Consider the following 24,876-nt stretch of genomic DNA (forward strand, 5'->3'; position numbering starts at 1 on the left):
CATATTTGAAAATTAAAATGGTCATGCAAATGCCCTCTTTCAATTATTGAAATAGCCCTAAAACTTAAAGACACTCATAATCAATGCCACGTTAAATAAATTAAAGAAAACCATAAATAATAAACAAGACCCACAAGATAAAGAAAGAAGGAAACACTATAAACAAATTCTTTAACCACCCTTATATTAATTCACAATTAAATATTAAAATTCCCAGCTCAAAATCCCATTTGGAGCTCCACTTTATCACCTTTCAGGGAGCTTTTGCCAACACTTTCTGCTGGATTTGATGCTTTTTGGTGAGTTATATTGTGTACATAATAAGATGCTCCCTCAACTCTAACCAAAAAGTGCACTTTCTTCTAAAAATGTTCCACTAATTGACATAAAGTCAGCAAACAATATAATAAAGTGGATGTCAACAAACTATCATAGTCAAACCAATACTTTCTCTTTTAACATCCAAATCACCAGTCAAATTTACAATACCAAAAAAATAAAAACAAAATCAATTACCGAATGTTCTAAGAATCATTCGCGGATTGGATCAAACCCATACTACTTTAGAATTAGTTCCATATTTAACTAAAATAACATCAACAAAATACCCTTTAGATTTCTCCTCCTACCTCTTTTAAAATTCACACAGATGGAAAGTATTTGTTAAGATTAAAAGGCAATGCATAAAACTCTTCACTTCTTGAATCCGTTTTGAAAGAATGAAACTTGTCCCACCAATGTTTCCCACGGTCTTTCCTTATGGAACCATCTTTTTTGTGAAGCGTGTTGTCCAAAAAATACGCCAAAATACCCGCCACAAAGGCTTCAGATGAGAAAGGAACATTCACCATGTTGTTGAACTACAAATTTGAAAAAAGAAACGAATATTTAGTAGTAATATTTTAGAAAAATGGATTTTTTTTAATTTTTTTTTTTTTTGCGTACCCATCTTGCAGATGTGTGGACAGGGCCATAACCATTAATAGCTTCGTACTCATTGAAGTATTGGGGAATAGACAAGCCCAGAAAGAAGGAAAATCCAAGAATGAATTTTGTTCTGAAACTGTTGAGGTTGCAGAATTGAAGGTAACTCAGACCAGCGGAACCTACACACCGCGAGATGAAATCAGATACAGAGTGGCCCAATAGGTGGCTGACATAAGAGCCCAATGCCCATGTGAAGCCCAATTCATAATTGAATCGAAAAAAAAAAAACATTGAAATTTGTTAAACTTACCCACGTAAGCAAAGAAAAGGCAATATAGAGCAGCAACGATGGGTGCTGGAATTGAGGCAAAAACAGCTCCAAATTTCCCTGAATTTTGACCGATATGGGTCTTCAATTATCGTGTGTTTTGACTTTTTTAGAAGTAAAAAGCGACAAAAAAAAAATTACCAAGAATCGAAAAGAAGATCATGAAGCCAGCTGAGATTTGTACCACTCTTCGACTACCCACACGTGTCAATGCCAAAAGGCCAGCATTCTCACTGCAAAAACATTATGAGAAAGTTTCATATCAAACAAACCTCAAAACGATACAATTCAGAAGTAAAAAATGTTGTTAATGACTTGTGTGACTTACATAGATACTGAAGATCCGTTCACTGTTCCAAACACACCAGACAACAAAATGCCAACTCCCTATCAAAAAAAAAAAAAAAAAAAAAAAAATGTTGCAAACTTCAAAGAGGACAACTGGAAATGTGGTAATTTTTGAATTTTAATTTACCTGCCAACCGACACCGCGACTTAGAATAGATGGAGGCATGTGAGTTGCACTTGCATACCTTGATACAGCAATGAACCCACCAGTTGACTGATCATAGAGGTAAAACAATGTTAAAATATTTAATCAAATTCATAATGGAGAAAAAAAACAAAGGGATTTGATGGTATTACATTACACCCCTAAACCCCAAACCCTACACAGTTAACAAGCATAAAGGAAGAAGCTTGTTTATTAGAGGAAAAAAAAACGAACCTCCACAAGAGTAACAAAAGCAGCCATCATCATAGCAAAGGCTTCACCAGCATCAAAAGAGGGTGCACCCCATTGAAATGGATACGGAACTCTTATCCTGATATCGAAAGTAAAGAAGCGGTGGTTAAATTACATCTTTGATTCTTTTCTTTGTTTCTCTTGTTTTAGAGTGTAGAAAGTGTGGGTGTAATTAAGCGGATTTGCTCAGAGAGATTTGTCAATGTGATTGTAATAATTTATCATATAGTGAATCTTTCTCTCCGCATGCCCATGGCTTTTCTCCGGTTTTGGAGTTTTCCACGTATATTCTTTTTTTTTTTCATTGGCAGGTAATAATGAAACAAGGAACATGGACTAACCAAGGAGCAGCATCAATGAGTCCAGAACGATCAGTCCGACAATTTGATTGGGTCCTGGGTGCAGTATGGTTGTAGGCCCCACCAACCGTGAGTAGGTGAGCATAAATCCAAACAATTGCAACCGAAATCAGAACAGCAAAACGATCAAAGATGTTCTTTCCAGAATGTATCAGATGCGTTAAATACTGCATTTAACCACACAAATTAATCACTCAAAAGGACTTTTTTTTAAATCAATAATCGAAAAAATCAATATTACCTGAGAGACAATGATCAGAAATATCAGCTGAGGAAGCCCTATTTCAACGCATCTTGCAACCTTAAAAAAACAAACACAATTAGATTCATTTTATACAAGATTTTGTTCTAGAAATGTTTCTCACCCCAGGGAATCCAAATTCATACAACCCAAAACCAGCAAGAGCAACCAATGGAACAACAGAAAGTGGACTCAAGAACCTACAATCACAATTGAGACAATAATATAACTTTTAGACACAAATTTTGATTACCAATATGGGGAATGTAATTTATCTTATACATATAAATTATAATACCAACGTACTTATAACTGATGATGCCAATGAACTTAAATTTTTAGCCATAATAGCAACATACTTATATATTTTAAAAAATAATAGCAATATACTTACATTTTGCTATTGCTACCAATATAGGTAATGTACTTTACTTATTACATATTGCTATTATTGGTAATAAATGTAAGTACACTGCTACTATTGTAGGAAACTATATGTATGTTGCCAATATGTGTAAAGATTTGTAAGTGTTGATATTATGGGTAACAAAATGCAAGTGCTTTGACCATATACATAAAAAAGACAGATTATGTTGCTATTTTTCCTGCAATTTGACTGTTATTGAAGAGAAGGTATTAAGGCCTTAAATAAGACCAATTTCAAGGGTCTAAGAGCAAATGTTAGTAACTTTGAGAGGATTTTAAAGACATTTAAACTGACCTACAAATATTTCGCCAAAGACCGCTGAAACCAAGCACGATTTGAAGTGTGGAAGCAATGATCATAGCACCCTGGATTGCACGCATTGTTTTCTTGAATCTCTGAAAAAAGAATGCATGAAAATCGTAGTTCATGAGAAATTTAGGTATTTTTTCTTTTTTGACTTAGTAGAATTAACGAGTATAGTACTTAATCTGACAAACTATATATGGTTGTTTCTTTTTTATATAATCCAAAAATAATAACTTAGGTTATGTTTCGTGGACTAACTGAAAAGCTAGCTGACAAAAATGACCTTTGGTAAAACTAGCTTATAAGTTAGGAAAAACTCCAAACTTTTTACAAGTTTTTTAATCATTTACTTTTTCATTCCACTTCCCCATGTGTCAACATTTTCTTAAATATTTTTAAAACATCATTTTCAAGATTCAAGGGAATTTGGTTCACAAACCAGTTCAGGATCTTGATCGCTCCATCGACCCGATAATATTATGGAAATTGTGGGTGCAACAAAAGTATACGAACCCCCAATCACAGCAGGCAACCGGGTCCCAAAAAGACTTTGCAGCAACGTGTTCAACCCAGCTACAAAAAGCATAGTTTGGATGACTTTTGCTTTCTCCTCCTAACAAAATCATACAAACAAAAAAAAAGTTCAATATTATTTAATCTACCATGGTAATTAACACATGAACATATTAACTAATACATATGACATATCAAAACTTCATTTGAATGTCTTACATTGCCACCTCCCATTTGAGGAACAAGAGCTGTGGGAATGATAACTGTTGTCCCGAGCATTACTAAATAATGCTGAAATCCAAGTAGTATGGCCTCAGCTGCAAACATAAAAATTAATTTTAACTAAATGAAATTTCAACGCCCAAATTTGGTTACCATAATTAAGTAAATAAAGTATACTGTTAAAGAAAGTGTAATAGAAGATAACATAACGCAAGTTATATATGAAAAGGAGTTGAAAAAGGTAATGTGAACCTTTTAAATTAAATAAGGAACGAATAAAGATTGCACAAGAATCAGAAGGAATTGATACCAAGTAAACCTTAAATATTCACATAAACATGTTCCCTAAAGCATATAAAGAATCTTGAAACACCTTTTTTTTCACGACTATAAGAACCATGAATGAAATCAGAATATACTAAAAACCATGGAAGAAAATAAAGGGGAAAAAAGAAGGTTACGCCATGGGGGTGGACTGGTAATGCAATAGGAAACATTTGGAAGCTGATCTTTCGGTGGGTGTGGCGCCGGTTCGTCGGATTTTGCTCCGCCACCTCCTCCGGCCATCGTGTCCTAAGTTTTTCTGTATTACCCCTAAATCTGCAAAAAAGAATCGCAAATGCTTTAGTATGTAACGAAATATCATATAAGAACAAAAGAAGACGTATGATATTTGATAAACCCTACAATAGAAATGACAAAAATATCGACCAAACAGCCTACATTTAGTAGCAAGAAAGCAAAAGCACCCACTAAATCTTGAAATAGGAAGACTGTAAATAATGCATCAGTTTGTGTGTAGTAAAGAGGGAAGCAAGAAGTGGGGGTAATAATAGACTCGAGACAATAGTCTCTTATCGAACGAAAATATAAAGAAAATGCGTTTATTTCTTCGAGACACAGCTATGATTGACCTGAACTCGGCCCAAAATCAAGAAAATCCAAAGACCCCACCAAGAAAAAAGTTCATAAAAAGGCCTAAAGCTATAAAATCAGAAAAAGATAATATAAACTTTTGAATAAGGGTTTTCTTTCTGCAAGTTCAGAGAGATCAGTACATGAAAGAAATGGCGAAGGGAAGACGATGAGATGTAAAAAGTCTCTTCTCTGTCTGAAAATTTCTTATCTTCTTACCTCTTTTGGTTTAAAGAACATGAAGAATCTTTGAACAGACTGAAATTTATTTTATTTTTTTGTGTTTCTGTGTTGTTTTTTTCTACAGGTGAGTTTAGTATGAATGAGAGAGACAAAGGGCACCGATCTTTTGAGTCTAGAAGAATTGGTACGACGTCGTTTTCTTGTGTTTGAGTGTCGTGGCATCTTTAGCAATAAACTTTTTTTTTTTCATCCATTTGGATTACTTCATCGATTTTAATCTTAAATATTTCAGTGTTTATGTCACTTCATTGATTGATTGGGGCTTGGCGACGTTTACTTTCTAAAATTACAAATCATAAAATTGTTTGAGCTTTTTAAAAACCCAAATCCTTATAAAATTTTGTTATATTCATATTTTGATAGTTTAGGAAGTCGATCTATAGGATCTATAACTTTGGATTTGGTATTGGATTTTCATGAGTTCGATATTTTAATCTCGATAAAATACACTTGTTTCATTTTTTATTTGTTAGTTTTTACAGTAATTACAAGTTTAATGGTTAATCCATCTTATATGTCAAAGGTTATATATTAAATACAAATGTTTCATTTTGCTGGTTTAGCCGTCCCACACACCAGAGGTATTACAAAATAGATATTATTTACAAAGTAAAATAATTATTTTGCGTTCATCTTCGTCTCATTCATAATATTCATCTTCTCCGATTCAAATTCTAAAAACTATTCTTCATACCTTTAATGTAATCCCTTTGATCAACTAGTGTTATATCACCTTGTATATGATATTCTAATGTATTGAAATGTGAAATTAACGTATTTTCCTTTGTTTATTTTTTGTAACTTGATGCAAAAATATAGGTTATGTTTTTTTCACACACGACGTGTTTTTTTTTTTTTTTTTTTTTTTTTTTTTTTTTTTTTTTTTTAACATTATGCAAAAAGGGATGCTTGGTTTTTATTCAAATATATGAAATATAAAATCAATTTTCGATAATATAAAATTGAGTTATTTTAGTTTTTCTTCCAAAAGAAAAATAATTTATTTTTAATTATTTTAAATTTCTAAACCAATAACTAAATTAGTATAATCTTAAATTATTAGCAAAGTCATTTTTGATTGTTCTCAAACCTAGTAAATGACTTGATTGTTTTATGGATAAAAAGACTGAATTATTAATTTATTATATAATTAATAAATTAATTAGAAATCAAAATAAATAATTTGTTAATATATTGTAAGAATATTATATTAATTAGAAATAGTATTATTTAATTAATATTTGATCAGAAATTAATTGAAGTTAATTTTGGGATTAATTAGATTAATTAAAAGTAGAATGATTAAAGGTGATAATGTTCAAAAATTGAACATTGACCAATTTTAGAACTTCTCTAGGAAGGAGGGATGTGTGTGTGTGTGTGGAGGGGGGGGAGGGGACAAAATTCTAGATGGTTATAGGGTTTCTAAAACTTTTTTTAGGCTCTAAAGAAACTTGGATGTCTTAGGGGGGAAGCAAAAGGGATAAGGCTTATCCAAGGAAACCTAAGTTATCCTAGCTCCTCTAGTCACCTATATAACCCTCCTAAGGGTTCATATTTTCGGCCATCCTTATTCCTATGAGAAAACCGAAAATCCTTCTTCTCCTTTTCTCTCATCTTTAGCCTCCAACTTACTGGGGTTTGGATGTGATCCATTAGAGGCACGAGACTTTGGTGTTTGCTTTCTGAAGACCAACAATCAAGGATTACTAGTTTATTTTCTATAATAAACTAAGTTAAGTTTTTTTATAATAACCCTTTAGTAATTTCGAAAATAGCAATGTGGTTCTAGGGTTCTTGAAATTCAATAGTTATTTGCAAATCATAGTGAGAACGTAATCATTTAGGGTGCATGTGAACTTAGGGTTTATGTTTTTCCACCAAAAAAATATTTTTTGCAACATATGAAACCCATTAGTGGTATCAGAATCATTGTTCTCATTGATCTTTCACAAAGTTGAATAGATCAAAATTAAGGTTTATAGAAACTAAACTTTAATGGAGGCATTTTCGAAAATTGCAAGCCTTCTTGAAACGCTAGCCTCTACCCTTAGTTTTTTCGATTTTTACAATGGTTTTAGAAACCCTAGCCTCCTCTTTATTTTCGATTACTTAGAGGGCAAGTTAGGGTTTACTTATTTGATAATTATTGTATTAATTAGTTAAAATATAATAATTAAAATTGGATAACCACGATACCTTTATTATTTCAAAATTTTAGTAGGGATTGGATTAGAATTAAATTTAAATTATTTGATTAATAGTTAATAGTAAATAATTATTTAATCCTCATTAGATTTACATTAATTTAATTAATTGTTATTTAAAAGATAAAGACTAAATCTTAATTGACTTATTTTTAAATTAAGTTAATTTTATATTAATTCCGAAAATTTAAACTTAAACCTAGTATTTTGAAAAGTTTTTAAAATACACATTGTATATACTATTAGAGTTTTAATATATAATATGTATAAGAAAAGTCAGTTAAATCACTAGTACGTCTCATTCACGAAACCATGTTATCAAGAGGGTATATGTAACATCCCGACTCACAAGTATTACATTTATTCATTTTTTTTTTTTTTGAATTAATGAGTGACTCGGCGAGTTGTGTGTTCGACTCGCCGCGTAGAGTTGGATTTGAGTACGCAGGTTAAATAACCGACTCGATGAGTCAGAGATGCCGACTTGTTGAGTTAGTGGTGTGTGAGGAAACCCTAAATCCCTGGGTTTAGGGCCTATTTAAGGAAATTTATGTCCTCATTTCCGCATCACCAGCTAGCTTACTCCCCTGAGTGAAACCCTAATCGGCCATTGAGCAAAGAGAGAGTGATAAAGCTAATATTTGAGTGTTATGGTGAAGCATTGGAAGAACGAGAAGTGAGTTTCAATCAAGGAATGAGGGAAGGCTATGAGATCCAGTATTCATTCTTTTGGAGATTCTGTTGGAAGGTAAAAGTCATCACCTTGCTCATCATGTTGTTTAGATCTTGTCAATGAGAAACTTTTGGGGCTTTTTCCATATTTCCTTGAGATTTGGTATGACTTGTGCTTGCCAAGCATTGAGACATCAGATCTGGACCTTGTGAGGTCCATAGAGTCCAAAGGTCCCGACTTTATCCAACCATAAAGAGTATTTGTGCTTAAAAACCTAGGTTGGAGCTTTTATTTGGCATTATGAAGCAAACATGCCATCCATGAACATAAAGATCGAAGCTGTACGTGACATTTGACCATTGGGAGGCCAAATCTAGAGTTTGGAGTGATAGATCTGCCTTAAAACGTCTGAATGAGAATTTGACTTAAAGGACTCGACAAGTCGGCTAAGGTTTTCCCTGATGAGTTTGGACATGGGTAACTCGGTAAGTTGACGGGACAACTCGACAAGTCGAGTTGGGTTTTCGCGAGATTCTGAAGGAATAAGGGGGACTCGGCGAGTCACATAAATGCACTCGGCGAGTCGGGTCAACATGGATAGTTGACTTGAGTGTTGACTGTTGTTGACTTTAGGGTTTGGTCAGGGCATGGAGTATAGGGACCGTGGAGGGGTAAAATGTTCTTTTACCCATTCCATGAGTTTGAGAGAGAGATTAACCTAGTTTATTTCGATTCGTGGTTTAAGTGTTGATTAGAGATTATTATCTTATGTGTCAGGTGGAGGCTAGTTCGAGATTCGTGTACGATATTATTACTTACATGATTACGAGATGAGTCTTCTCATTATACTTTACCTAGGGTGGTAATCTCTGTGCGACTGGAGAGTCTTATGTGTTATATTGAGTACTGTACTATCCTGGTTTTTGTTGATGTTTATGTTTATGGTATTATGATGTGTATTATTTTGAGCTTACTGAGCTAGGATTGGAGTCCACCCAAGTTGTGGGATCGGAAGGTCCCAATGAGACACAGTGACCGGAGGGTCTTAATAGACCATAGCCATGAGAGGCTAATGAGATGCATGTTGTCTTTTAGGGAACTCAATAAGTTTGTGCTTACCGTGTTACGTGTTATGTGTTTCAGGTACCTCTCAAAATCACGAGAAGACATCGGCTTGATTGTACACACACACCCGAGTTAGAGATATGTTTTTGGAGGATCTTGGATTGTGATATAAACTAGTTTTTGGAACATGTGTTTTTGGATAACTTAATACTTATTGAGACTTTTGTGATTGTGCTAATGAGATAATTGTGTTTTTTAAAACGAAAAATTTGTTGAAAAATTTACAGTGTTACAAGTTGGTACTTGAGCCTTGGTTTAAGGGATTTGGATATACCTTCGGGGGTGTCTGGACTCAAACTAAGGATTTGAGAAAAACTTTCAAGAGAAATGATTTTTCTAAATGAGAAAGCGTTTTAAGAGAAAACAAGTTGGAGCAATGTGTACAATCAACCAGAGTCCGAACGATAATTTCCCAAAATACCCTTACTTTTTGTGTTAAGAGATATTGATGAGATATTAGTTATGCATGCTAGAAGATAGGCTAGGTATTTCATACTTTAGGACTAGAGTTTCCTGAGTTATGATGCCTTAGCCTAGGAGTTGCTTCTATATGTTATGTGCCTTGAGTATGTGCTGAATAAGAGTATCTAGCAGGAATCACCTAGAGGGAGTTCTGAGTCGAGAGATAATATAGGAGAGATACCTAGATGAGCTTATGAGGGGTCTTCTGAGAGAGTGGTCTAATATTCATAAGAGATAGAGTACTTGTGAATTGGGATCCTAGGATGAGGACTTGGGATGACTACAGGATGGTGTGAAGGTAGTATTGGGGTCGTACTACTGAAAGCACCGGATCTGTAAGCAGTCCAAGTAAGAATCTTTAGGATGCTAAGGAACAAATAGGGGCGGGTGATCGAGTGTGAGTATACTCGAGCGAGTCAAGACAATAATGGTCTTCCTCGTTCCTTTGGAAAAAAATTTCCTCTTCTTTATGAAGATGATCTTCCACTTTCTAATCAAGGTGAAAAACATTTCTCCTCTTTGGGAAATGGTGGAACTGGACATCATGGTTATTCAACTCTTCCACCTCCTCCTCCAGTGACTCTCTCATCGTTGCATTTTCTTCAAGTTGAAAGATACGAAACTACTCAAGCCCTATTGACATGTAGACATCAAAATGGAAATTATGTGTGTATGCATGTTTTGGAAATGAAGTCGTACATTAACAAATTGGATAGACTAGGTGTCATTTTCCCAAGGGAGCAAACCATTAATTTGGTTCTTCTTTCGCTTCTAAAGTTATACAAACAGTTCATTGAGAACTTTTATGATGATGAACATCAAAATAACCCTAATTGATTTGACCCAAATGTTGATTGTTGCTGAAGAAGAAATGCTTAAGAGCACATCTGAAGTAGAGGTGCTTAAAGGGTCTTATTCCAAAGTTTCCATGGAATTGACAATGCTGGTCCATAAAAGATTTCTCTTCCAAATGAAAATGGGTCGGCCACAGTCAAACAGTTTGATCGTATGGTAAAGAGAAATGCTAGTTCTGAGATAGTTCCATGTTTGTTTCTACTGCCAATTGAAGGGGCATTGGAAATGAAGTTGCCCAAAATACATGAAAGATCTTAGAGATAGTATAGTCAAGTCATGTGACTCTACTTCAGGTACATCATTATCTGACTCCATTGTTTTTATAAGATTCGATTAAAAGACTCTTAATAATCTTTAAGTCAAAGTAGAAAAAGTTGTGTCGACGGGTGATTATCTTTCGCCATGATAAAGGAATGAAGGAAGAAATCAAGGAAGTTCGAAGAACTTTAAGCAAAGAGAGGAGTGTGTGGTTAAAATCGAAGAAGTAGTTGGAAAAAAATGACTCAATCATGCTCGATAATTAAGGGGCGGTTAGTAATTTCGAGGAAACGGTAATACGATAGGCAATGATGAGACGTAGAGGGCGGAACGATCGAATCTGATACCTGATTTGACAGTCGAGTCTATCTATTAGAGGCCAATGTCGATAAACAAGAAATAAATTCGAATTATTAAAAATAATCTGAACTATAAATATAAAGGCAAATTAATAATTTGGTAAGTGTAGTTTGGTTTTTAGGGGTGGGCTTGAGTTAATTTGGTCCGTGACAGACCTGTTCTCGTTATCTAAGCTATAATCTGAGTTAATTTGCTCTATCTATTAGGTGTAGTTTGGTTGTTTTTAGAGAATGACAAGCATGAGTTAATGGCGATGAGACGGGGACCTGTCCGGATCGCCCTCATCTCCATTTTCCCATGCAAAGGTAGTATAAAGACAGACTAGCTCGACTACAAACAGGTATGCTATCGGCAACAACATCTCATTCATAAGTCGATAACGATCACTCATATCTTGCATCTGACTTAAGCATCGAAGCGTTCTCCCGGGTTCAGTGCTCGGTGAACGTCTGACGTTGTTTTATTTTCTCAGGTTCGACAGGGCTTTAGATGAATGAGCATTACCTTATTAATCAATAGAACCCCCGAGGAACTAGATTCATCATAACCTAATTTATAAAAATATCATTTATATATATATATATATATATGTGTGTGTGTATGTGTGTGTATGTATGCATGTGTGTGTGTATTTAACAAAGTAATATCATAAATAACTTGTAGCTCGGCTGGTTCTATGCTCCACCTTTACAATTTGATGTGCCATGTTTGAATCTTGTTTCCAACATTTTATTTTCATTACTTTGTATTTTAGATGTACAATACTTCTCATCCCACATCAATGATGTGATGAAATTCTCGCTAATATCAACCCCTGAGGATAAGAGTTTATCCCACATCGCACTTTGAATTTAGACGTACAATACATCTCATCCCACATCAATGATGTGATGAAACTCTTGCCAATATGAGCCCTGAGGATGGGAGCTGATCCTACATTGCCCAAGGAACGAAAAAAAATATGAAGTCCTCCTCTTATAAGTAGAGGATCACACATAGACTTCATCTAAAGTTGGTTTGGTTCATTGACTAAGCCATCATCCACTAGGTTTATGGTCTTGTTAGTTATTTAAAGGTTTCAGTTATAAAAATCAATTGAACACGAACAAAAATTGGAAAAAACCCAAAACCGAGAAATCGAACCTATTGGTTTGGGTTTGGGTTTAATTTTTTAAAACCAAAGTATGTCGTTTTGGGTTCGGTTTTAGGTCCAAATTGACTCATGCTCACCCCTAAAAACAACCAAACTACACCTACGAAATTATTAATTTATTTTCAACTTTTTAAAATCTTTAACCTATGAATCCACATGAGGAAAATAAAGGGGGTGAAAGAGTTAAACCAAACTCTAATGATCGGAATACATGGCTTTCATATAATTCAAATCTTTATCGGTTGTGCAATGTTTATGTTAAAAAAATGATGTTTAAGATTTTTTAAGAAAATGTAAAGTTCATATAAAGCATGTCACTCTTTTGGAAAATACTTTACTTTGAAGGTGTACCATGAAGATGGATAAAAAGTGAAGCCCAAAACGATGAAGGACAATTTTGTAAATAATGACATTTGCATTTTCTAATATCCTAAACCCATCCATGAAATTTGCACTTAAAACTGAACTGCCACAAGCTTTTCTAGCAGCCCCTCTAAATGTCACAAAGGTTGTTTGCAATAACAGAACACCAAATCAAGAAATATTAAATAAATAACATAAAACCATTTGCAATTTCATGATATGTACCCATTGTGGTGGACCATCATTTGGAGCATTAAGTGGATCATCATGCATCTTTATTGTACAAATGTACCCTTATAATTAGTAAACAATATAAAAAAAATATAGAAAATCCCAAATGTCATAGAAATACCATATTATTAGCTCATACCTCTGTAAAAAACATTTGTCTTTTTACGTATTTCAAATGAACCTTGTGATGAAAATAGTCCAAAAGGTAGTAAATAACCTGATGAAAAATGGATCGAAAGCATGATAGAAATAGATGAATTCATGGGACATCCTACACTAATTTAAACCATTAGTGCATTGCATGTTAAGATTGATAGTAGGTGATTTTCAACTGAGCATTTCCTTGAACACCAATTAAGGATGAACTATGCAATGAATTTCGCTTTTGGCCTACCAATTGAGCAATTTGACACGAAATAACTATTTTGCAGTCCCTTGCAAAAATGCAAGCATTTTTTTATACAAAAATCTATTTATATAAACTCTCACACCAAAAACTAATATATATATATATATATATATATATATATATATATATATATATATATATATATATATATATACTAGCAGTGTACCCACGCAAAGCGGCGGGGCGTGTAAATTCTTTCGGTGATATGTTTGATCTACAAAAATGTTATGTTACAAAAGAAAGTACATGTCGAAGATAAAATAATCAAACTATGGTGTTATTTGGGAGATGAAGTCATTTTTTGTTCCTGGACAGTGGGCTTTATAGCAGAGGAGGGAACAAAGACGTATATGCGATTGGAGGAATATTTTGAATCAACATGCTAAATTTAAGGATATCTAAAAGGGTTCAAAATTTGAATGAATCCAGGATTTAAGGGAACCATATCAAATTGTTGAGAAATATAAGGAGATTTGATGATAAATTTTTGAATTTAAAATGTGTTTAAAATTTAATATTATTTTATTAATGGTTACTTGTACTATCAGCTTCATCATTTGGACGTCTTAAAAAAATATTATTATTATAATCAATCTATTTTTAGAAATAGTTAGATTTTTTTTATAAGATAGTATATATATATATATATATATATATATATATATATATATATATATATATATATATATATATATATATATATATATATATATATATATATATAGTTTTAAATCCATCACGTAAAGCACACCAACTTAATATGTTTCTCATCCCTTTTATTAAGTTTAAGAAAATATCATATAGTCGATCCAACAAGTTCGATATGTAGTAGAGTTGTGCTTATCTTTCCACGTTCATCGATGCCTTAATGTTATAGTTAAATATATTTCATATTATACAAAAAATAATGCTAATGTTTGCAAAACGAACATACATCATGTTGATAAGCTTAAGTATGTCCTCCTATTTCATCATTTTAATGGTGTCCATGCTCGCATATTAAGTATCATACTTCAATCATATTTTTGTATGAATCTCTCTCGACAAAGAGAAAACGTATCCAACATTCATACCTAACAATTTATTTATTCAAAATTTAAGTATATATTATAACAAATACTAAAAAATAATGCAATATAATTTTTTTTTTTTTTGGAAAGGGAACTTCCCTAACGAGGGTTTCCAGGCCAGCTTTCGCGCACCGACTAATCTCCCGCTGCAAACATAAAGCTTTGTCTCATGCCCTGGAGTCACTGCAGGCGAACCTCCATGGCCACAAAAATTTTAAACTTACACTGAAAGGAAGCAAAAATATAATACCCGTTTCTCAGAATGGTTTAACTAAAGACTTAACAAGATCAAAAATAGAGTTTTTGGGAAAAACTTTATGCCATAACGTGGTGCAAGGATGCTCACGACGTGGCATGACTTAAAAGAATTGTTTCCTTCTAATGAGTCCCGCGACGTGGCGAGAGAAGGGTTACGACGTGGCGATTGTTTTGGTCCAAGCCCATAACTTTAGGGTTTCCCCGTATTTAAGCCTTTAACCTCATATTTAGGGCATCATTTCAAGCCTCATCACCTCAAGAACCTTGAAGCAAACCCTAAAACTCCTCCATTTGAGCTTACTTTTGGGGATTTGGTGCATTTTGAAGGAAGAAGAAGATATTTGTGGTATAGAGAACCTTTATGCAAGCTTAGAGATTTCATTTGAGCAACTTCTGGACTTTTGTGAGTTTCCTTTTTCTGATCTTGTCGGTTAGCCTCTTCTAGATCTAGGTTTATATGCTTCTTCTTCATGTTCATGATGTTTTGAGTTGGCAACTTTATTGATCATTGAGGTCCCTAGATGGTTTGATGTTCTAGATCTGAAAAGTTGTGTAGTCTTAGGTTAATGCATGGGGGTTTTGACCTTATTTATACAATTTTTGACCTAGATGTGTGTGTGTGTGTGAGGGAGAGAGAGAAAGATGCATTGGACATGCATGTCCATAAAGTTTGTATTTCTATGAGCCTTTGGAATCCTTAAAAGCTTTTTGGAAAGTTGGAGTTTAAGGATTAATGGATTAAGGACTCAAACTATTAAGTTGATCTCAGCTAGTAGCCATCGACTGATTTGTCTGGAGTTAGCCGCAACGTGGAGGCATGTGTTCCACGATGTGGGATCGAATTAATCACGACTGAGCTGTTGGATTGGGACTGTGTTTGTTAGCCACAACGTGGGCATGGACTGGCCACAACATGGAAGTCAACTAATAATGATTTTGACTGTTGACTGTTGACTTTGACTTTTGACTTTGTTGATTTTTGGTCAATTTGCTAGTTTTAGAAGGCGAACTAAGAGTTAAGACATATCAACAATAAGACGGTGTTGATATGGTCCATTTCAACATTTCCATTAGGGTCAAGATCTACTTCTTCCTGGTACTTACAATGTAGGTATTATACATGCGTATATGCAAATTAAGCGAAATTAATTCATTCGTTGTGAATTTATAGATCTCTCAAGTGAATGTGATGTGATGGAGATGCATGATGCAGAGAAAAACCGATTGTTCCACCTTCCAAGCCATATATCTCTTTGATTGGAGATGAAAAGAAGGCTTCGTAAACGATATTGAGTTGTAATGACAAAGCGTCTAAAAAATACTAAGATGGTTCTGAACTCGGAACGTATAGAACCGCTTCTGTTGATGTACAATCTGATTACTTTTGTGCTTTGGGGATCACATTCAAATATTGTACAATGTACATGCATGGTGATTAACATACACAGTAGTATATATTGATCTACAATGCAATGCACTGCACGCAGAATACGCTTGTTGCAGTAGTTGGAGGGTATAAACATCAAGCAATGACATTGAGGCTTGCAGGGGACAAGGTTGTGCTTTATAGAGTAAGGATATTGGGGACCCAAGACACTCTATTGGACTCCAATGGATCTCACTACTTTTACCAATGTTACATACAAGGATTCATCGATTTAATCATTGGCGAATCTAGATCGCTCTATTGGGTGGGTGTATATATATATATATATATATATATATATATATATATATATATATATATATATATATATATATATATATATATTCATCAACTGATAATGGGTTTTAGTTTGGGTTTGATTGATGTGTGCAGGAATGTAATCTGCATCATGTTGCTGTAAATATGGAGTCATTGCAGCTAATCACAGGAACTCGGAAAAAGAGGACACTGGATTTTCTTTTCTGAATTGTAAATAACCGGAAGCAAATAATGGAAAATCTACTTGGGGAGAGCATGGAGAAATTATACAAGGGCAGTTTGCTCCTACTGTGATATCGACATCATAGACCCTTTCAGCTGGAGCGACTGTAACCACCCATGGAGACAAAGTTATCCATCCATCCCATACTTTCATTATCATTGTTATATATACATAAAACAAAGTGATTTATTTGAATGTTGATGGATGTATTATTTGTGTTCCTAGGACGGATGTGTTTGGAGAATACGAGTGCAGAGGAAAAGGTGCAGACAGAAAGAATCAGGTATCATGGTCCAAGTCATTGGCACATGTAGAAGCAATGTCATTTCTTGATACAAACTTCATTGGTGGACATGAGTGGTTGAGACTCTAATCTATTAGAGGCATATCTAATTCTCATGAGTCATGAGATGAAGAACCAGGCAGACATACATTACACCAAAGAATTCATGAATGAGAGTGTCTGTAAGTGTGCCACAATTTAATTTGAGACCTGAGCTTAAACATACGAGAATACAACAGTCAACAGTCAACATCAACAACCCAAAAGATAAAATACTAAATATCAAAATGAAATTAGCATCAAGAGATGGATGCCTGTTCTCTTTACATGTTCCAAACAAAAAAGGTTAAACATCATATCCTTCAAGTCCATTGCTTGTCAAAACATTAGAAAAACAATTCTAAATTTTTGTACGTTTGTTTGTTTTAAGTACCCACATTTGGTGACGGGGTTGCTATTGGTTGGCCATAAGAATATCTCCACTGCCCACATGCCCCACATTTCTCCAGCGTCACATTGTTTTCCAGTGTACAAAATTTACATGACCATGTCTTATACTTGTCTTCAACAGATTTTGGTTTGTGGGTTCCACAGAGCTCACACACTGGAGCCAAAACCTACCATAAATCATAAATCATAATCAAACATGTCTTATAAATATAACAGATTAATACAAAAACTGAACAAGAAGGAATTAAAACAGTTCTTACCGGATTCAGCAATGTGCACATCATGCACTCCCACCCAGAGGACGACTCATGGATATCACTGCTTGTTAAATCAATACAAGTTTTCTCAAGATCATCATATTCATGGCGACTTCGTTTATTACTTTTAGGTGATGATGTCAAATCAACAAAGGATGATTCTGAATGAGGACTTCTTTTCTGATGAGTCTTGGCACTAGAAGAAGAGGTTACATTCTGCTGCATCTGTGCTCTACTTTCTTCCTCCTCAATTACTTCCTCTAGACCACACCATATATCATCTTGCAATCTCCTTTCTGCAGCCATTGCAGCAGCTTGTGTAGGTGTTAGGGCAGACATAATAGATTTATCACCACCAACAAGTTTAGGACCTGATGGTCCCTGGCGAGCTCTGTTTTCTGCAGCAGCAAGTGCGGTCTGCCTGAGAGATGAGAGAGGAGGTTGATGAGAGAAGCCACCTAAGCGTCTACCTGGAAGATCAAACCCATCTCCAGAACCTGATATTCCCTTACTCATCAGCTCCTCACATTCCTACATATATGATATAACATCACCACAAAAAAACAAGATTTGAATTCATCACACAACAAATAACCATGTAAAATGGTGGAGATGTAAATACCTTTCTAAGCTCGTCCCAGAGTTTGTAGAACCCGGCATTATGAGGGCCAATGGCATTATGACACAGCTCATGTAGCATTGTATCAAGAACATGATCAAAAGGGTAAAAATCCCAATCAGTGTTTGGCTTTCGAAGTCTCAGCTTCACATGAAGACCATGTCCCACGTTCAAACCCAGAAGTCGTGGGTTTTTAGGACTACAAAAAACATACATCTTCAATCACTAAACTAATCTTAAGCCAGCTTATAGTTGCTCACAAATTTAAGTTTCATTCAATCTCTTATCATTCCCAGCAATTATATGATCATCCTACTGTTTTAGAGTGGAGCCATCAAATAGATCACCAACTTATAAAATATATACACAAATTTAGGGATTTAAAATCCTAATGTAAAGAAGAAGATGAAGGAAGAGGATACCACATCTCGGATAGAACCTTAACCCTCCATTTATGCTTGTGCATGATGGGTTGGACCTGTTTGGCGATTTTCTCAAGGAATCTCCTAGCCTCATCTCCTCCAACCTTCCTCTTCAACGTTCTGATTTCCCAAACCTTGTGAAGATCGTTAACATTCATCTTAAATCAAACACTAAATCCGAAATCTGAAAGTGCGCCTGATATTCAAATAATTTCGAATCCGATCGTATAAAGAGAATTGAATCAAATAGGCTTCCAGAATGAGGAAGCCAAAAACCCAAAAGGGTTCAAAATCAAAACACCCCCCAGGCCCCAGTCCCTGGTCCCAAAACCCCTTTGTCGTTCCCTCCTAGGGGTGTGAACGGGACCAAACGGGAAATGTAATCAAACCCAAACTCAGTGGAATGTAATCGACAAAGGCAAAATGTAGTCTCAGTTACTCAGTTGTACCAGAAATCGATAAAGATTGAGACGATTGAAACTTCAGAGAGGGAAATGGGGTTTTAATTAACCGGGAAAGCAGGTCGGCAGTCGGCAGTCGGCAGACGGAAACGAGGAAGACGACCGGAGACGGTGATTCGGTGAAGATGGACAGGCAATCGAGCATCGACGGACGACAAAGGTCACGAAGCTGATTAGTGATGTATTGATGTCGAGAAATCGGGCTTTGGAAAGTCAATTGGAAAATTGAAACCCTAAAATTATCATCTATATATATTTTTTCATCGACACGACCCACGAACGTTTCTCAAGGAAATTCTACAAATATATGAAAGCACCTTTACGTGATAAATATCCGTGTAATCTTTTTTTTCCATATAACCATGGGCATTGCTGGAATAGTGGAATTCCAATTTCCTCCCCAAACTCCCGCGTTGATATGGTGTCTTCATTCAAATCAAAGGTGACACATAAGTATTTTTAGAAAAAGTATTGATCAAACTTTGAACTTGAGCAAATGCTTCTAAAAAAATACGTATTAGTTTACCCACCGTATTTTTGTTGCATGACAATTAACAAAAGTAACAACATCATTTCTTTCAATATATGATCTATTATCACTCAAATCACCCCCTGTCAATGTTCTTAAAATGGTGCCTTCCTTGTGCATTATATTATCTTTAGTAGGTAATGTTTTTCATTCAGTTGGTATCTTAAATTCCTCTTCCTTTCCTTGGGTTGTAAGCTTGAGGAAATTCCATATTTACCCCTGAACATGTAATTCATTAGTAGCCCTCGATCTTAGCATAGACATCCTAGCAAATAACATAAATTCCCTAACCATTTTATGAATATGGCCATACCCCAAACGAATTAAGCTGAAATAAAAATAGTAAAGACTGCTCCAAAGGTGTGGCAGTTGAGTACTAGTGTTATTTTCGAGTCTCAAAGGGGATCTTTTAAAGTTCTAAAGGAGTGTCTTGATCGGCGTTTTCAAAGTGGTTACTACAAATTGAAGAATTCAAATCAAATAATCAATAGGTGCTTAAAGTCACATACAAGGTATTTACTCATTATTTTTTTCCTAAATAATCTCAAAATTGAAATCATGATCAATTTTTGTGAATTACCCTATACTGTTTACTCTAAATTTGCAGTAATAAATCTAAATGAAAATCTGATAAGTGATAAGATTGTTTTGCTTTCAGGAAAAGTGCGAGAACAATAACATTTTTATTGTAGAGTCTAAAAAGATATGCCAAATATAGAATTTGAAAGGTACCAAAACTGATGTTAAAAATCTATGTAAGGTGTTAGGAGCTTTAAACAGAACAAAAATGTATAGATTTGCTTATAAATGGGTACGATTTTATGAATAGTGCTCAAGTTGGAGGAGTCATGCTCTCAAAGAGTAAGGCAGCAGCAAGTTTATCAAGAAGTTAGGTCCCCACGGTGATTCCTTATACAACAACTATAGTAAAACCGAACATATTCAAATTTATACAAAATGGAATTTCAGCCTATAAAAAAAAAAGGCAAAACGGAATTCGAGTAGAAGCTAAATTTATGTCAATGGGTTGGCTAAAAAGACACTTTATTTTACCATTTAGACACCCTAATTAATGTTTGAAATATTTTTATTGGTTGAAATTGCATTGTTTTCCGAAAAAAATGATTATAAGAAGTTGATTATAGGCTGACTTTTTATAAAAATGATTATAGAGTGTCTAAGGGGTGTCTTATTAGCAGCACCCTTATGTCAAAGATGCTTTCATCCGGTGGTTAATTGCTTTCAAACCATCATTAAATGAAACCAATGTCTGCATCCAATTTCCTAGGTATGAAACAGAAACAAATAACAACACAATTTTTAATCTAGATATTGAATTCTAAATTTTCTAGAAAGAAGATAAAAAAAAAAAATAAAAAAAAATAAAAAAAAAAGAAGAAGAAGAAGAAGGAGCCTCTATCCACTGAGACGGACACACCCTTTAAGTTATCGATGATCTCTAATAAGGTAAAGAGTGATCATCTGAAATAAGCGTACCAATGCCAAGTGAATATCCGAGTTCATCTTTTAGTCGCGACATGTGTCTGTAAAGGCATGAATTGGCTACTTTACCCCAATAATGGGTTTTTTAGGCTCCAACCCTTGTTACAGAAAACCAAGGTATAATAATAAGAATCAAAGGCAAATCAAATGAGGTTGACTTTTATAAGTATAACAAATAGTCGCCAACTCTTAATTAAGAGGAACTTCAGGAAGCCCAAGGAGAAGGAAGGGAAGTATACATCACACAACAGTTTTATTGATACATCTTTTGGAAAAAAACCCATAAAATAGAAAGAAGTAGAGAGTCTCTCACTGGAAGAATACCGTTACCCATTTGACTTCTTTCTTTACTGCTCGAGAATTTTTTTTTGTCACAAACAAAGCATGGAAGACAGATTACTAAAAAGAACAAATTTTAAGAAAAACAGAGAAATAGTGTAAACTGAGAAGACTAATTACCAAGACTTCAGCTGCCAAAGTGCAATTCTATGTCAGGCTAACATCTGATGTGCATGCCAGTTGAATTGGAAAGAAAAAGAAAATACAATAAATGAGTAATTATGAAAAAGACAAGAGAAGAGAGAAAGCTGGAAATTAATGTCCCACCACACCATGGATGAGAATCAAAATTCAACTATGTCGCTCTTTTTCCTTCTCCCAAAGTTGCAAATGGCTGACTAATCAAATATCCATGAACTTCCTGACATAGATGAAGACGGTGATTATCAAACAAAACAAATTTTCTAATGTCAATTGCATGAAAAAGAGAGAGAGCACAAACCTCAAATGAAATTTCAGACCCTTAACCTTTAAATTGATTTGTACTGATTGATCCATAGTTTCTTCAGTCTTCTTCAATTCCTAGGTTCACATAATCGAATGATGGTGTTGAATGAAGAGTAGGTCAAGAGGGAAGATGTACCACCGCTAACCACAATGTGGTGGGAATTTTTTGGGTTGCTTCATCTATTGGAGGTGGGTTAGGTTCATTACCACGAACCATGATATGGTAGAGAAACACTACCGTCAGGTGAACCACTGCTATAGCACAAATCAATTTGGGCTTCAGGAAGATGAACGAGGGATAGCGGTATTATACTATGAAGTGTCGAATGTAAAACATAAGCCATCGATTGATTAGAGAGGAACGATGGTGGTATGGCCAATATTCTCTATTGTCTTTCGTTGCATGTGTAAAGAGAAAAAAGAAGAAGAGGATATCGGTGATATCAAAAGTGGATTGAAAGTTGTATGTGTTGGGAAAACAAGTTCTAGGTAAAGAGTTAAGTTGGCGGTGAAAGTCACCTCTCCGGTTTGACAGAAATGGAGGTACGGATGTCAAGCATTAGATAAACAGAGTAGTGACAAAGCTTTTGCTATGTCATGTTCAAGCACCAAGATGGAAGCTAATGCTTGTTCACTACCGGTGACATTTCCCCTTGGACATGTCACAACACCCCTTTGCATTTTCCACTACCGGTGGTATTTTCCCCCGTACACAGTGGCACTCCAAACCTAGCAGTGGGTGAAATTAGGATGTTGAGATGTTAATAGCGGAGAGGGATAAGAAGTCGTGGGTGGCGCCTGGGTCAATGAGTACCATTACTTCAGCTCCTGCCATGTCCCCTTTCAGTTTGAGAGTTTTTAGATTGGTTGTCCCAATTATCAAATGCAAACAGATCCCTGAAAGGATAGTGTTTTATGGAGTCTCTAACCCTGGTTCATCTTCCAGGTTGGGATTTATCTTCTTGAGTCTCATCTTCATGGATTATTAACACACTCAATTCCTTCTTGCAGCGGTGACCTGGGTTCCATTTTCATCAGAACGATAACAAATTCTCTTTTCCATTGTTTTTTTGAAGTTCCTGGTCTATGAGTCTTCGAATTTCAGTGGGTCGGTTCTGGGATGGACTACTAAGGCCTTGTGATGAGTATAAGGTGGTTTTTATAGGTGTGATGAAGGGCGTCGTTTTCTAGGCAGAAGCAGGGAGGAGATTTGGTTTCCGATGGGTGTGAGGACGATAACAAATTCTCTTTTCACTTGTTTTTTTAAGTTCCTGATCTGTGAGTCTTCGAATTTCAGTCGGTCGGTTCTGGGATGGACTACCAAGGCCTTTTGATTAGTAGAAGGTGGTTTTGATGGGTGTGATGAGGAGCGTCGTTTTCTGGGCAAAAGCAGGGGGAAGATTTGGTTTCCGATAGGTGTGATGACGAAGTTTTCCTTCGACCTTGATGGCTATTGACATCGCATGATCAATGGATCGGGTTCAAACAAATGGACATCCGACCTAATATATTCCTTGAGTCCATTAACAAATTGGCCTATTATCATGTCATTTGGAATGTTTCTAAGCGGGGAAAGTAGTTCGATCAATGAACATTGGTATTCATGGATCAACCCGGTTTGACTTAAGGCTAACCATTGTTAGTAGAGTGTACTTGTGTGAATCGGTTGAGACTGTCGAAGGAGGAGTGACTTCAATTCGTTCCATGTAACGCCTGGGTTTTCAGGGCTAAGCATTTTTGTCAATGTAATAGTTTAGGTCAACTATTGTAACTCTTTTTGAAGTAATAAATATGAAATATTTGAGTATTATGTGAATTATGTGTGTTTATGTGTTTATTATTTAATTATAAATGTATAATTAATAAAGAATAAAAATGAGCGTCAAAATTAAAGTGTGAGATAATCCCGATATCTCTACATAAAGTTGTAGAATATGTCTCAAGGTTTCTGTACATATAAAGAATACCGAAATCCGAACTATAACGAAGAAGTTATGGCCCGCCGAAGTTTTACGGCAAAACCGGCACGGCACCGGGAGACGTAAATAGTGAATTTACGATAGAAAACTTTTTAGCCTTAGCAATCTAAACAAAAGTCGTAGAATATGTTAAACTAAGAACATCTATAACAAGAACGCCCAAATCTGACTTCGTATGAAGAAGTTATGATTTTTCTAAGATTCGGCTTAGCAGTGCACGGCCTGAAACTCGAATTTTAGTTCAAGCGGTTTTTGGCTTACGTGACCTAAATGAGAGTTGAAGATCTCATTAATAGGAACTCAACGGTAAAAATACAGACGAAAACGGAGTCTGTATGAAGGAGTTATGAACTCTTCGCGGTCATTTAACAGTCTAAACTCCTCCTACTGTTAAATTTGAAATCGGTCGAGAATTAGCCGACGGAGTCTAAACAAAAGTTGTAGATCTTGATTTTACCTGCGCGTGGATATAAAGAACGTCGAAAACGAAGCTCGTATGCGAAAGTTATGATTTTTCTAAGTTTGAGGGCTGATACGCGATAGGGGGTGACGTGGCACCACCAGAATTGGACACGTGGCACCACCATAAGGCCACCACATGGACCAACTCGGCGAGTAGGTCCCCCCTACTCGGCGAGTCCATCAGATTCCACCCCTATAAATAGAGGTGTCGGGTTCCCTCATTTCCTCACCCTTCACCCCTCTTCTTTCTCTCTCTAAACTCTCTCTCTAAGCTCCCTAACCCCCCTAAAAGCCTAGGTAAACCCCCTAGCACCCGAAGGAAGCCCCGAGGCTCCCGGAGTCCCGAGAAAAGAGTCTTTCGGCTCGGGAACGCTGCTCCAGCGAAGCCCGGTTTTCGAGAAAAACCCGCTGTAAGTGAGCTGTACCTATCATATCTTTAGTTTAGCTTATGTTTTAATATAGGAATGTTATTAGGTCCTTAAAATAATTATTTGGGCTATTATTATGAGTTATATTGAGTGTTATTAACGCTTATATAATAATAATA

General features: G+C 35.3%; 2 protein-coding genes, 1 long non-coding RNA gene and 1 pseudogene across 7 annotated transcripts; 2 read left to right on the forward strand and 2 right to left on the reverse strand.

The window, feature by feature from the left end:
* Positions 1–432: 432 nt before the first annotated feature.
* On the reverse strand, positions 433–5,353 carry LOC145027567 (nucleobase-ascorbate transporter 6-like). 5 transcript variants are annotated; one of them, XM_078976918.1, is made up of 15 exons: positions 5,203–5,353; positions 4,530–4,668; positions 4,066–4,163; positions 3,773–3,946; positions 3,322–3,422; positions 2,725–2,800; positions 2,601–2,660; positions 2,342–2,526; positions 1,983–2,079; positions 1,731–1,817; positions 1,584–1,642; positions 1,397–1,488; positions 1,238–1,315; positions 946–1,106; positions 433–860 (listed from the first exon to the last, which is right to left on the reverse strand). In XM_078976918.1, the coding sequence occupies exons 2-15, from the start codon at positions 4,633–4,635 to the stop codon at positions 642–644; spliced, it is 1,593 nt and encodes a 530-aa protein (XP_078833044.1). In that variant the 5' UTR covers positions 4,636–4,668; positions 5,203–5,353; the 3' UTR covers positions 433–641. The 5 variants fall into 5 exon arrangements, with proteins under 5 accessions (XP_078833044.1, XP_078833046.1, XP_078833048.1 ...); XM_078976920.1 differs by having other exon boundaries at positions 5,127–5,280; XM_078976922.1 differs by lacking the exon at positions 5,203–5,353 and adding an exon at positions 4,822–4,979.
* LOC145027623 (uncharacterized) lies at positions 5,076–9,364 on the forward strand. The gene is made up of 3 exons (XR_013675536.1): positions 5,076–5,159; positions 5,291–5,350; positions 9,250–9,364. It is a non-coding gene; the product is annotated as an uncharacterized LOC145027623 (long non-coding RNA).
* A 6,334-nt stretch (positions 9,365–15,698) lies between these two features.
* Positions 15,699–16,951, forward strand: LOC145003298 (pectinesterase QRT1-like; annotated as a pseudogene).
* Positions 16,952–17,129: 178 nt separating this feature from the next.
* Positions 17,130–19,598, reverse strand: LOC145027634 (DNA-dependent metalloprotease WSS1-like). Its single transcript, XM_078976923.1, has 4 exons — positions 18,610–19,598; positions 18,191–18,386; positions 17,572–18,099; positions 17,130–17,478 (listed from the first exon to the last, which is right to left on the reverse strand). Exons 1-4 carry the CDS (start codon positions 18,765–18,767, stop codon positions 17,287–17,289), a joined length of 1,074 nt encoding a protein of 357 aa, XP_078833049.1. The 5' UTR covers positions 18,768–19,598; the 3' UTR covers positions 17,130–17,286.
* Between the last annotated feature and the right edge of the window lie 5,278 nt (positions 19,599–24,876).

This window comes from Lactuca saligna, chromosome 1 (assembly GCF_052625555.1).
Source record: "Lactuca saligna cultivar CGN05327 chromosome 1, ASM5262555v1, whole genome shotgun sequence".
Lineage (NCBI taxonomy): Eukaryota > Viridiplantae > Streptophyta > Magnoliopsida > Asterales > Asteraceae > Lactuca > Lactuca saligna.

Coding starts and splice junctions, on each gene's coding strand:
- LOC145027634 (XM_078976923.1), bottom strand. CDS start 18,767: ATGAATGTTAACGATCTTCACAAGGTTTGGGAAATCAGAACGTTGAAG. Junction 18,387..18,609: donor AAGGTTCTATCCGAGATGTG/GTATCCTCTTCC, acceptor TGTTTTTTGTAG/TCCTAAAAACCCACGACTTC. Junction 17,479..17,571: donor TGTGCACATTGCTGAATCCG/GTAAGAACTGTT, acceptor GATTTATGGTAG/GTTTTGGCTCCAGTGTGTGA.
- LOC145027567 (XM_078976918.1), bottom strand. CDS start 4,635: ATGGCCGGAGGAGGTGGCGGAGCAAAATCCGACGAACCGGCGCCACAC. Junction 1,643..1,730: donor GTCGCGGTGTCGGTTGGCAG/GTAAATTAAAAT, acceptor TTTTTTTGATAG/GGAGTTGGCATTTTGTTGTC. Junction 861..945: donor TCCACACATCTGCAAGATGG/GTACGCAAAAAA, acceptor TCAAATTTGTAG/TTCAACAACATGGTGAATGT.